The sequence below is a fragment of the Colletotrichum jinshuiense genome, chromosome 6, assembly GCF_051148585.1.
Source record: "Colletotrichum jinshuiense chromosome 6, complete sequence".
In the NCBI taxonomy this organism is placed as follows: domain Eukaryota; kingdom Fungi; phylum Ascomycota; class Sordariomycetes; order Glomerellales; family Glomerellaceae; genus Colletotrichum; species Colletotrichum jinshuiense.
The window spans coordinates 4,252,188-4,265,165 of NC_139313.1; the positions used below are offsets into that span (position 1 = coordinate 4,252,188).

Here is a 12,978-nt window from a genome sequence, read left to right on the forward strand (position 1 = left end):
AAAGGATATAAAGCAATTGGAGCGCATTTCATGTTCTAGTCACGGCTTTGAATGTAATTATGATTCGCCTTTAAAATGGACGATTGATCGCGTTCAAATAATCCTGCCTTGCTCCAGTTCTGGCAGTCTTTCAATGCTTCAACAGCAATGCAAGAACGTGTAAAGCAACCACACTTTATAAATTTCACAGTTAACCTACATGTGTCGTCTCTAACCAGATTATGACTCTGTCGTTGCTGTATATAAAAGGCAAGCATTCAACGAGGTACGGCTGACTTTGGTAACTAACGCCAATGTTCCGGTGTCATATGGCTCGATGCATCTTGCTAGTCTACAATCCAAAGTATGTTATGCTGTGTTGGCTTGTTCGGCTTGGTTTTGGCTGCAGAAATAGAATCCTTTATCGGACCAAACAATTGGATTGACATACATCATGTAACCCTTCCATGTCGAGCATGAAGGTAAGTGGGGGTGGGGTTGTCGGAAGGAGGAGCTGCCAGAGCCTGCCACGTGATGATGATGAGTAGTGTAACGTCAACGCTATCGGAAACCAGTTTACTTGTCGGACGGGACATACCAGGATAAAAACATCCTGAGGGAAAAAATCTTCTCTTCAATAGGCTTGCAACTCAGAGTTTGATCACTTAGCATGACCAGTAGACATGGTCTTCTTGTAATATAGATAGTATGGCTTTAGTCGAGGAAAGGCACAGTTACCTTGGTGAATGTCTAAACCAATGAGGTATTATCGGCAAAAATAAGGAGCCCATCATTGATTTAATGAATGGCGATCCAACAACTTGGTAAGCTCAAGTTAACGGCTCAACGATGCTCGATTGTCGTGTTTTGTGCTGCGAAATTCGGGTATGGGTGGGGGTTTAACGGGTGTTTTTCGCTTACAATGGCGTTGCTCCAGGTTCCGACTGACCTGGCTCACTTTACTCGATACTTGGTGGTATTTCATGTTTGCTCGCTTACGCAAACCTCGGCAACGGCCTTCCACCAGGCTCGGTCCGTTCAAATGAAAACGATCCTTAGCCGAGTGGCTCAAACATGTTGGAAACCCCAAGATCATGGCTTCAATCAACAGTAGGAACAGCCGTGTCCACAGCAACAACCCTCATCGCCCCGAGCTCATTTCAGTTATTTCTGGTATTCCGAGGCCTGTCATCGCAGAAGCGCAAGGGTTTTTGTTATCCAATGCTGATGCCACTCAACTCCAACAACCCCACCGTCGCTTGGCTGTCTTCTCCAATTGCCTTGGCCGTCCCTCACCACTTTCCCTGTCTCTCGGGTGTGATCGGCACCCTCTTCGCTCGATTGGTCTAATTGGTGCAACTCTGCCTTGGAAAATGGCCGGCATCGGGTTAATGAGAGCGAGGTTCGCGATAACCACCCCAGCCATCTCCAATCCTTCCCAAACGTCGAGCATGGCGCACCATTCCCCAGATTTTCCCCGCACCGATGACCTGAGCGCGGGACGCGGGTGATCTTTGCGGGGACAAGTACGGAAATCGAGGATTAACCTCGTTCTCGCCGGAATCTTCTCTCGTTGCCTCGCTCACCACGCTCCTGGGCTGCATACAGTAGTAGCGTAAATCTTGCGGCTCTCAAGGGTTGATCTCTTCACCGAGTGCGCTCTCGCTACCCACTCGACAATCTTAGCGCACAACCTTTTTTCGACTACAACCGGAAAACCAAGCAAGCAAGCGACTGTTGGGCCCTGGCAAAGATGGGCGGACTTCGTGCGGTCGAGGATCGGCCTACGCCGAAGGAGGTTTACAACTGGCGTCTCTACATCGAGTCATCCATCATTGCTATGGGATCACTTCTGTATGTCTCTTTGCCGATGGCTATCTACTGGGCGTCGAATTAAGCAGGGTTGTTGACTGACACTATGCCCCCTCAACAGGTTCGGCTATGACTCGGCCTTTATCGGGACTACGATTGCGCGCAAAAGTTTTGTGAATGACTTCGGCATCACCCCGCAGACCTCCAAGGAGATATCGTCCAACATCACGTCGGCGTTCCAGGCTGGCGCCTTGGGTGGCGCGCTCATGTGCTTCTTCAGTATGGCTTGTCATGCAGCTTCAAAATCCGATTTCGGAGCTAACAGACCTTGTCAACAGTCACAGAATATGTTGGCCGCAAATGGGCGCTCATCATCAGCAATCTCGTCTTCCTCGCCGGCGCCATCCCCATGGTAGCCGCCACAAATGACCTTGCCTCCATGTACGCCGGCCGAGCCCTGACCGGCTGGGGATGCGGTGTTATCACGGCAACCGTGCCGTCGTACATCGCCGAGCTATCGATCCCGTCCATCCGCGGCATCTTGACTGGCCTCTTCGAGGTCACCTATCAGACAGGCTCGCTGATCGGCTTCTGGATCAACTACGGCATCAACCAAAACATGGATCCTTTGAGTTCGGCATCGTGGCGCCTGCCCATGGCGGTTCAGCTTATCCCTTCAGGAGCCCTGCTAGTCGGCGGCTTCTTTCTGCACGAGTCGCCTCTGTGGCTGTACCGCAAAGGCCGCGAGGAAGAAGCAAACAAGAATCTCGTCGCACTGCGGCACCTGCCTATAGATCACCAGTATGTGCAGGAAGAAGTGGAGATGATACGCGCCAGGCTTGCAGAGGAAGCGTCCGTTGCAGCAGCGTATGGCAATGGTCTTTATGCTTATATTCGCGGCTCGTTGCAAGAGCTGTCTCGGAAGGGAATGTGGAATCGTTTGCTCCTGGTGTTCTGCTCGTTTTCTCTGCAGAATATGTCCGGCGCCGCTGGTACGTCACTTGCCTTGCTCCAATACCTGGCTCGTATTTTTCCACAACTGACAACTTCGTCCGTCTTTCAGCCATTAACTACTACTCCCCAATGTTGTTTGGGTCCATCGGTATCACAGACGTGGCCTTGTACACCGGCATTTACGGGTTGGTGAAGGCTGTTGCCTCAATCATCTTCTACGGTGCCCTCATCGATATCTGGGGGCGTCGTAGGCCTACAATAATTTCGTCCTTGGCCTGTTCACTCTGCTTGTGGTTCGTTGGCGCGTATGTCAAAGTCGGCAACCCCGCGCCAATCATCGCGGCAGGGGGGCAGCTGTCCTCATCAACCGAGGCTGGTGGCCGGGCTGCAACCGCTGCTATCATGATTTATTCCGTCTTGTAAGTCCCCACCATCTCTTTTTATGCACAAAGTAGTACGAAAGTGCTAACGATGGTTCTATTAGCTGGTCGTTTGGTCTCAACGGTATTCCGTGGATCGTCTCCGCCGAAATCTTCCCAGGTGCCCTGCGCAACCTCACAGGAACCTTTGCCGCATTCACCCAATGGCTCATCCAGTTCATCATCACCAAAGCCCTACCCTACATCTTCAGCAGCCTCGATTACGGCGTCTGGTTCTTCTTCGCCTGCTGGATGCTGCTTGCCACCATCTGGGCATTCTTCTTTTTGCCCGAGACGAAGGGCGTCACGATCTACCAGATGGATATCATTTTGTATGTGCACCTTTCTGGAATCTCAAATGCATTAGAATCGCACAGACGTACTGACATTATTGCTATAGTGGTTACGAAGGCGACCACCGAGCACATGGTCCTGTTGCCAAGGCGGACGATGCAAAGAGCATAGAGCACGACGTCCGCGAAGTCGATCATCTTGACAGGGCATAGATTTGAGCTCATCGAAGGAAGCTCCTTCCGTTACGAGGTCCAAGTTGTAAAGTGCAGATTATTGTCAATGATCTGTTGCGCTAGTACTAGTAGTCTTTGACTTGAAGAAAGACTTCGGTGCCGTAAGAGTGGGAAGTGCTGTCCTCAGCTTTTTAGACGTAGCAGTCACTATCAATACGATGTAATGAATCAAAGTCCTTTTACGTCATCCAACCTTCCGGTTCGTTGATAGACACGGGGGTTCTTCTGCTTTCAATGGTTTCCCGTGTGCCGCTAAGCTCCTGAGCCGTAATAAACAAGTCAAGCATTATTCAAAAAGAAAGCTAACCATAGATGTGAACTTCTTTCAGGGGCAGAAGCGTACTGCACAATATATTGCCGAAATCAAAGTTGATACCGCGACAGGCTTGGCAGAGCTGCATATTGAAATGTATATATGTCGATACTACACCTTATTAGACCAAGCTACTGTCAGAAGACAACTGACTGATATCATGCCTCTTGCCGTCTAGACAACAATCAGAGGACTTTGCTCCCTCGGGTCCGGAAGTATTGGTAATTGGTAACTGGAGATACTAGGTTCCTGGCAACGTCCACGCTTATGTCCAATGTGAAACAACAGGGACGAAGGCCCTATTTAGGACCAGCGCCCAGCGTAGCACGCAGCTTGGCGCTGCGCCCGACAAGGCGCCAGGAACAAATAATCGACACTGGTGCGGCAATGGTTGGAGCTCTTTCAGGTATGTCGCTGAACCAAATAGCAAGTGAAGCGGGTGCAACACACAGAACCGGTTCTGTGAGGCCCTGGGCCGTGTAACTGATATCTGACGCGTTTGCCAAGTCTGCTTTGATTACTTATTGCAGCTGCTCGACCAGAGTCCGCCTAGCCACACAGAGCTCTGAACCGGCAGTCTGTTCCGTCCAATCGGGCTTGTTCATATCGCGATGCCGTTGACAGAAATCGTCACCGAGGAGTGGGGGCCACAAGGCGACGGCACTAAGCCACGTGCTGTGAATGATTAGCGAAGAAAGGCGCGAGAGCCTGATATTCAGCATATTTTAGGGGGGGGGGGGGGGGGGGGGGAGCAGTAGTTGCCCGCATGGTGGTCCCGTTTAAAGCAGACTGGTCTGATCGTCCCCTCAAAGCCTGCTTGTTCATCGATTGCAACAGCCTTGCTGCCCGTTGCCGAGAACCTGGGACCCCTGAGACTAGAATTCGGGTAACCAATTCACGGGGACGTTAGTCCGGACCCGATTGGCCCCACTGGCCTGGTTGGCATCTGGGAAGAAACGAGAGATGTGGATGCGATGGCTTCTGATCCGACCAGGGGAGGGATGCCCGGAAATGCCTGGCGCAGAAAAGCGAGTTCCTCTGCACAAAGATGGGAAATGATGGAGTGCCTAGTCGGGGCCGTGGTGAAATGCATTCCAGGCGACGCCAAACGAAAAAAAAAAAGATGTTGAAATGATCGGGTTGCCAAAAACGGGATGCGCCACCATGTCGGCGCACGTAAGACCGGGCATTGGCGTCCTCGCATCGTTGAACATCGTGCTCGAATCTCGGCCCGCGATTGGCTCCCGTTTTCAACGTCGCCAAGCGGCCGCCGCTCTCTGCACCTCAGCTTTAGCACAACCACAGCCCCCTCTCACCTCATTCTTTCGCAAACTCGATACAGAACTTTACACCGTGCCAGCTGATTGACATACATGCCTTGGAACCATGCCATTCGCCTCGAACGGGGACCGAATGCTTCGCGAGGCAGTTTGCCCCTGACCTGGGGGCCATCCGGTTCTGCCGCAGCCCATGGGCAACTTTGGGGATTGACGTCTGCATGAAATCCCATCCGCCCTGTCATCGATCTCTTCTCCACCTCGTGCCCATCCCCTGTCTGGCCTGGAGAAAATATGGCTCTTCGGACATGGCAACCCTTAAGCTCGTGGGAGCCTGGCCCGAAATCTCACCGTACCAGCGTACTCCAGACCTCCCGAACCCCCAACTCCGTAAGATACATGGGGCGATGCTATAGGATCACCTCGTTCGGGATCAGTCCCGATTCGATTTGGACCTGCAAAAGACAGGGCGCAGCAGCCCGCAGTTATAACCCATATAATCTGACCCGGTCCCGGGTAACGGCAGGCACATTACGCAAATCCACCGACCCTCGCTATCATCATCGCGAGACACAATACGGTTCAAGGGCTTTTCACGACGCTCTCTGCCCTTGCCATTCCGTCAACCAGACATCCGGGCGACTTCCCTCCGCAGCATGAGGGCGAATTAGAGACTCGCGCCATGTTCCGCGGAACTGCGCTCCGCCGAAGACCCCGGAGCCGACGACAGCGACAGCGACCTTGACTGATCCGACCCTACTCAAACGACTGCATCATACCGCGCTTCCAAAGCCGCATGCCTTACCATGGCAGCGGCGCTCCATCAATATGACTACATCTTCGCCATCACCGCAATCTTCTCGTTCCTCGACGCGTGGAATATTGGTACGTACTCGCCCATCTTACCCTGGGGCGTGAAGTCCACAGCCCTCTCCGGGCCAGCAGAATGTGCTGACATGTCTCAAACCAGGCGCCAACGATGTCGCCAACTCCTTCGCGACCTCGGTCTCGTCCCGCTCCCTGACCATGAAGCAGGCGATGGCCATAGCCGCCGTCGCCGAGTTCGGGGGCTCCGTGTCCGTCGGCTCCCGCGTGGCGGACACCCTCCGCAACCGCATCATCGACCCCCACCTCTACGACGACCGCCCCAGCGTGCTCCTCCTCGTCATGATGTGCGCCATCTTCGGGTCGTCCGTCTTCCTCAGCATCGCCACGCGCAACGGGCTGCCCGTGTCGACGACCCATTCCATCATCGGGGGGCTGGTCGGCGCGGCGACGGCCTCGGTCGGCATCACCAAGGTGAGCTGGGGGTGGGACGGCGTGTCGCAGGTGTTTGCGGCGTGGGTTGTTGCGCCGGGGCTATCCGGGATCCTCGGCGCGGTGCTGTTCCTCGGCACGAAGAGGTTTGTGCTGACCAAGACGAACGCCGTCCGGAATGCCTTCATCACGATCCCGTTTTACACGTTCCTCACCTTTGGGGCATTGACGAGTGAGTTGCGGCAACCCCCCACCCCCCGGCCTTTCCGAGGCATGCTTGCGTGTTGCGTGTCGCTGACCATACCGCAGTGCTCATGGCGTGGAAAGGGGTCCAGACCCAGGTCGAACTCACGCCCGCGCAAGTCCTCATCGCCGTCTTCTCCGTGGCCACCGGCGCGACGATGCTCCAGGCCTTTTTTCTCCTGCCATACCTCTGGAGGAAGATCGTCAACGAGGACTGGCAGCTGGAGTGGACCATGATGTGGCGAGGCCCCTGGCTCTTGAACCGTCCACCGCCACCGCTGCCCCCGGCCGGTGTCCAGAGGGTTAACATCAAGGACTACTACCGCGGGCACCTCACAGCCGACGAGCTAGCCTACGTCAGGGCCTCCGAAACGCTCCTCGAATCGATACAGAGCAGCCAGACCTCGTCAGACCTCTTCAAGGACGACCACCCCGTCGTCTCGCCTCCAACCTTGGCCCTCTCACAGACCCCGGGGGCGACAACAGTGGCAATGACCGAGTCCCGCCGCGGCTCGGCAGAGTTCGTCCCGCCCCGCCCGCCGGGCCCGTGGAACAGCCTCCGCGTCGTCGGGTGGCGGATCAACCGCGTCCTCCTCCGCGGGCTGGAGAAGGACGTCATCACGCTGCAGAAGCGCAACGCCGTGCTCAGCTGGGACATCGAGGACATGCACTCGCGCGCGCCGCACTACGACAACCGCGCCGAGTACATGTACAGCGCGCTGCAGGTCCTGACGGCGTCGGCGGCGAGCTTCATCCACGGCGCCAACGACGTGTCCAACAGCATCGGCCCGTTCGCCAGCGCCTACGACATCTGGCGGACGGGCCGGGTGGAGACGTCCGTCGGCGTGCCCGTCTGGATCCTGTGCTTCGGCGGCGGCGCCATCGTCCTGGGCCTGCTGACGTACGGGTACCACGTCATGCGCAACCTCGGCAACCGGCTCACGCTCATCTCGCCCAGCAGAGGGTTCTGCATGGAGCTAGCGAGCGCCCTCACGGTGCTGATGGCGACGCGGCTGGCGCTGCCCGTGTCTACGACGCAGTGCATTGCCGGCGCGACGGTCGGTGTCGGCCTCGCGAATGGGGACTGGAGGTGCATTAATCCGCGCCTCGTGGCGTGGATCTACTTTGGGTGGTTCATCACCGTGCCCGTGACCGGGCTGCTGTCTGGTTCGCTGATGGCCCTGATACTCAATGCCCCGAGATGGGATGGAGATCGGGCGTGAGGGGCGGACATGATGTACATCAAGCGGTTAAGATATTTATATGCAGAGATACCCTGTTTTTAAGGCTTGGGTGTGAATTTCATTGAGCGGGAGTTTTGGGACTTTGGGTCTTCGTGATGAATAGACGAATAGCATAGAGTCATCTAATTTTACGGTGTGCGGCTACTATGTCAGTGTCCATGCGAAATTTCGCTCAGTTCGAGGCAAAGACTCACATATCCGTGTCCTTGGGTGGATACTTCACGGCCCAGCCAACGTAGCCATCAAGATAAGTCTTTCCGATGACGATGCAGTGTTCGACGTCGACGTTGCCCTGCTCGGGCGCCTTCCCGAACCCCTCTTGGATCTTCTGATACGTCGTAGAAACGGCTCCTCGCCCCGGCCGCTTCAACGCTCCCCGGAGGGCGGCGTTGATCATCTACTCCTCCCTCTCAACGTTCCCCATGCAGCCAAGGACGACCGCTGTTTCGCTGTCCGCTAGATACGCAATAGTGTCACCCGGTCTGGCTTGCGACCTCACGACGACGCATCTTCCGCTTCAAGTCGAGGCGAGCAATCGTCTCAGAATATCGGGTAACCCTTTGTCCAGGCAACGTGAGCCCCAAAGAGCTCAACGATGCCTCGGGCATTTGATCCTAAAGACCCCATAGAAAGATTGTGTTGGAAATGTTATATAAGACATAGATATAGGACTTGGGATTTCTAAGAAGCTTTCAAGGCCAATAGACACAGACTGGGGCGAATGAGGACTTGAATGTACGCGAATGTATGCTTAGCAACGTTAAAAATAAAATATATTAAAACTCGGCAATAAATTCCTTCAAAGCGTGTATGAACTGCTCTATATGAGACTCAGTATGGGCCAAACTTAGATAGATAAACCCTCTACGCCCGACCCTAATACCACGATTAAGCATAAAGAAGAAAAAAGAGTCTCTTAAAAGACAACTCTCAGGACCGCTAAAATGAAATCCAACTGCACTTCCAAAACCAGTAGCAGACAAGTTTGAGAATCCGGATTCCGTACAGACTGTTGCAACTTCCTCTCTGATAGTATCACCAAACTTGTTGATGCGGTTGATTTCCTTTTCCGTCACTAAATCCGATGCAGCCAAAGCAGCATACATGGTAAAAGCATTGTTGTTAAAGGTGCCGGAATGGCTCAACTTTTGTCTAGAAGGGTCAAAAAGGGCCATGATATCTGAACGGCCACCGAAGGCGCCGAAGGGTAACCCTCCTCCGAGGTATTTGCCGAGTGTGGTCATGTCAGGCTTGATATTGTGGAAGCCTTGCAAACCATTCACGTGCAATCGTGACGTGACGACCTCGTCAAAGATTAGCACGGCGCCTGTCACATTGGCTGCCTCTCGAAGGAACAGAAGGAAGTCTCTTGTTGCAGCAATCTGGCCGCCGGCTGCGAGCATTGGCTCAACAATGATTGCGGCCAGCTCGGAAGAAATAAGCCGTCTTGTTTCCTCGATGTTGTTGTATTTACCAAAGACAAAGTCATGAGGCAGGTTCAAGGGGTTTCCCCTTGAAGAAAAGCTTAGAGTGCCACCGTGGTAGCCGTTGTCGAAGACAAGAATCTGGATAAAGGGAAGTGTCAAAATCGATATTGCGGTAATTCAATCAAGCTTTTCAAGAAACTCACCTTCTTCCTTCCAGTGAATGTCATGGCCGTAGCTAGGGCATACGTGTTTGCTTCGGTTCCCGAATTGCAAAAACGAATCTTTTCGATGCCATCGAATCTCTGTTTAATACGCTCACCCAGTTCAACTTCAACTTTAGTAACACCGCCGAGGTTGAATCCGTTCGATACCGCGCGAGAGACGGCATCGGCAATGACGGCGTTGGAGTGACCGAATAGACCAGCTGAGTAGTCGGAGACGAGGTCTAAATACTTTCTTTTGTCGACCGAGACGACATAAGGTCCGTAACCGCTCTCAATAGCGAGAGGGAACGGCTCTTCGTGAAGTACAGCTCGGGTGTTACCTCCGGCAAGAGTGTTCTGGGATCGCTTGTGCCGCTCAAGGGAAGCCGGATTTTCAGACGCAAAGGTCGCGACCAAAGAGTCCAGCTGGGGTTTCAAAGATTTCTTTGCCACTGGCTCAAAACCTGTCTTAAACCCGCTCTGTCCATGGCACTGCTCTACGTAAACAGTGTAGAAGTCTTTGGAACTGGAAAACGACGCCTTGGAGCCCTTGGGAATCCATACCAAAGACCCTTGCTTCAACTTGTGAGATTGCTGCGAAATCTCATCCACAATTGTTGCTGTGCCTATTCGACCAACGATATGAGTAATTTTGCCACTTAGAAGAATTAGTGAGGGTAACCCACCTCTTACGACATATTTCATCTCGTTCCATTCGGCAACAAAAATGTCAGTTGAGACAACTCGGTCATGTAGGGCCCATACTCCAGCGACCAAGGGCTCATCTTCTTCGGGGCTAGCATTGATGCGATGCGCGTTAATCTAGTGGGCTGGCTAAGTGGCGATTTAAACCAAGAATGGTTTGCTTACCGTGAACCCACTAGGTCGCTATATGCGCTAGAACTCTCATCGTTGCATGGCACAATAGCATGTGCCTCGGGAATAACAACAATATGAGGTTCCATCATGCCAAACACAAGAAAATTGATTGATGTGCATATCAAATACTTCGAGTCGAAGGATAAACGAAGAAACAAAGGCACAACTCAAATGTTGCAAATGTATGCGACTTTATTTGCTTGATGTCCTGTGACAAATGCTACCATGCTCTATGGCTACCGAATCTTGCGTGTAAGGTGAACCTACCGATGCCGTCGCATCGTTTATCGTTTTTTATCAAAACATAATTCACCGTCGGGGATTTTACGTAAAAAAGACTTGGCTATTCTAAACGTTGTCGACTAATTTGCTGCCAAGATCAGCGGCAGGTCGGAGTTTGTGAAAAGCCACGGAGATTGGAATGAAAATGTTCATGCTTCACTTGACACCTTTGTTCACCAGCTCTCTGTTCCAGATGATGTTTCTCTTCGATCAACTCGACCGTTACAAGAAGATCAGGGCAACCAACTCTGGAACAAAGCAAAAGCCTCGGTAACTGTTGGATTACCCAGCCAGAATACGGGCAGGCGGTCAAGCCGCGGGAAGCGACAGCAGTGGGGCCCGGAGATTCTGCCTCCGGGCCGCCAACGGCGATTCTTCACAACTGCTGCTTCCGCTGGCTGCCTCTCTTTTTCTTCCTTCTACATCTACAACCAACAGAATACAGTACCAGTTTTGCTCTTCGTTCCATTTACCACCCGTACGGGTATCCTGTGATACCAACAGTAACAATGATCCGTCGTTATTATCCCAGTTCTGCAATACATAGTCACGCTGTACAGGGACCAACTATACTGATCGTAACATCGACGTTCATTAATTCATTAACTCCTCCAGATTGATATCTACTCTTGACCTGGATAATAGAGCGAGATGCAAAAACGGATTCGCAATTGCGCTGCTGCGATTACGGCTTATATGCATCGTGACATGGAAATATATGTCACTTAAACCGCTTTTTATAAACTGATTTGTTTAGAAATTCAGAATGTTTCATTTTCATTCTAAATCCATTCTGAAGCCTTACAATGAAGGTTGAAGTTGCTCTCCGTTCTGAGCTGAAAACCGCAGCGCCGCCTCTAGAACTCTCAGCCCAGCCAAAACCTTTTCCTCCTGATAGCGATAACCAAGGAGTTGCAAACTAATCGGAGCATCCGTGTACTTCTCTGGAGAGTCTATTAAGGTGATTCGTTAGTGGGGACTAGGTTATACACGATCGCAGATATACTCGTAGGAAGGCCATTGAACCAGAAAGATGGGAGACATACAAAGATTCCAGTTAAGTTGGTCAAACTCCGAAAGTGGTTGGAATTCCGTACTCGCGTCAGGCTTGGGATCTTGAGCTGCCGTCACCTTGCCTACCGGGAAGGTCGCGCAAGGCCAGTCCAGTACATTCGAAATAGCCTCGTAAAGCCAGTACTTCATAGTGCCGTGAGGAGGTGCAACATGACAGCCTGAGGGCAGTACAAGCATATCCACAGGCCTTCCGGTCCCCGTCAAGGATATAGTGTCTTCCAACCTTTTCAATATCTTCTGCCTTAACATTAGGATTGAACGTCCATGTGACATGAGCTCGATGGCACTCATTGCATCTGCCTCCGATGCCAGGCTGATTTCCTCAATCAGAGGTTCTCCAGATCGAGCCACCAATTCACGGACACTTTTTCCGCCATCAGCATTGAAGATTTTCATTGCCATGTCCCATATGCCCTCCGTACCGTCCAGCAGACTCACGTCAACTACGCGAACCCCGAAGCGTTGAAGTGCTGCTCTAACCCGGTGCATTCCGCGTTGGATCGGTGGATGTGGAGTAGTGATCCCATCATTGGCAATGAATCCAATACAAAGCGCGCCTTTACCGTTCAGTCCCAGACGTACTGTTTCGTGGTACAACTTATCGTCCCATGGGCGATTCTCACATGCTTGGTCCCATTGCCAGGGCTTCATTGAAAGAATGGTCTTCGTATAGACTTCCAACCCATCAATGGTTCGGCAAAGAGGTCCTGCAACCCCTCGGATCATGAACCCTGCGGTCGACTGATCCGCGCTGTGCAGTGGAAGTCGCCCATACGTGGGACAGAAGCCGTATATGCCGTTAAAGTTGGCCGGCGTCCTAATTGACCCAGCAATGTCGGTTCCGATGCCCAAAGGACTCCCCCCTAAGGCTATGAGTGAACCTTCGCCGCCACTGGAGCCACCTGCAGAAAGACTGGTGTTATGGGGGGAGGAAGTCCGGCCAAAAAGAAAATTGTTACACTCTCCTGACATGAGAGACTGTGGCACGTTTGTCTTGCAGTAAAAGACTGCACCTGCCGCAAAAAGCCGGTTAATCAACTCATCTGAGGTCGGTTGTCTATTCCCCGCAAGGGCGATGAACCCCAAAG

The 12,978-nt window shown here is 52.6% G+C and overlaps 3 protein-coding genes across 3 annotated transcripts; 2 read left to right on the forward strand and 1 right to left on the reverse strand.

The window, feature by feature from the left end:
* Positions 1 to 1,732: 1,732 nt before the first annotated feature.
* On the forward strand, positions 1,733 to 3,670 carry EsH8_VI_001081 (sugar porter family MFS transporter; the record flags this gene model as incomplete). Its single annotated transcript, XM_083272334.1, has 6 exons — positions 1,733 to 1,833; positions 1,913 to 2,070; positions 2,130 to 2,783; positions 2,855 to 3,164; positions 3,230 to 3,496; positions 3,565 to 3,670. The coding sequence occupies 6 exons, from the start codon at positions 1,733 to 1,735 to the stop codon at positions 3,668 to 3,670; spliced, it is 1,596 nt and encodes a 531-aa protein (XP_083127508.1).
* Positions 3,671 to 6,087: 2,417 nt separating this feature from the next.
* EsH8_VI_001082 (phosphate transporter) lies at positions 6,088 to 8,004 on the forward strand (the record flags this gene model as incomplete). Its single annotated transcript, XM_083272335.1, has 3 exons — positions 6,088 to 6,166; positions 6,252 to 6,770; positions 6,848 to 8,004. The coding sequence occupies 3 exons, from the start codon at positions 6,088 to 6,090 to the stop codon at positions 8,002 to 8,004; spliced, it is 1,755 nt and encodes a 584-aa protein (XP_083127509.1).
* Positions 8,005 to 8,153: 149 nt separating this feature from the next.
* EsH8_VI_001083 (pyridoxal phosphate-dependent transferase) lies at positions 8,154 to 10,458 on the reverse strand (the record flags this gene model as incomplete). Its single annotated transcript, XM_083272336.1, has 5 exons — positions 8,154 to 8,166; positions 8,220 to 8,353; positions 9,036 to 9,590; positions 9,656 to 10,313; positions 10,400 to 10,458. The coding sequence occupies 5 exons, from the start codon at positions 10,456 to 10,458 to the stop codon at positions 8,154 to 8,156; spliced, it is 1,419 nt and encodes a 472-aa protein (XP_083127510.1).
* Between the last annotated feature and the right edge of the window lie 2,520 nt (positions 10,459 to 12,978).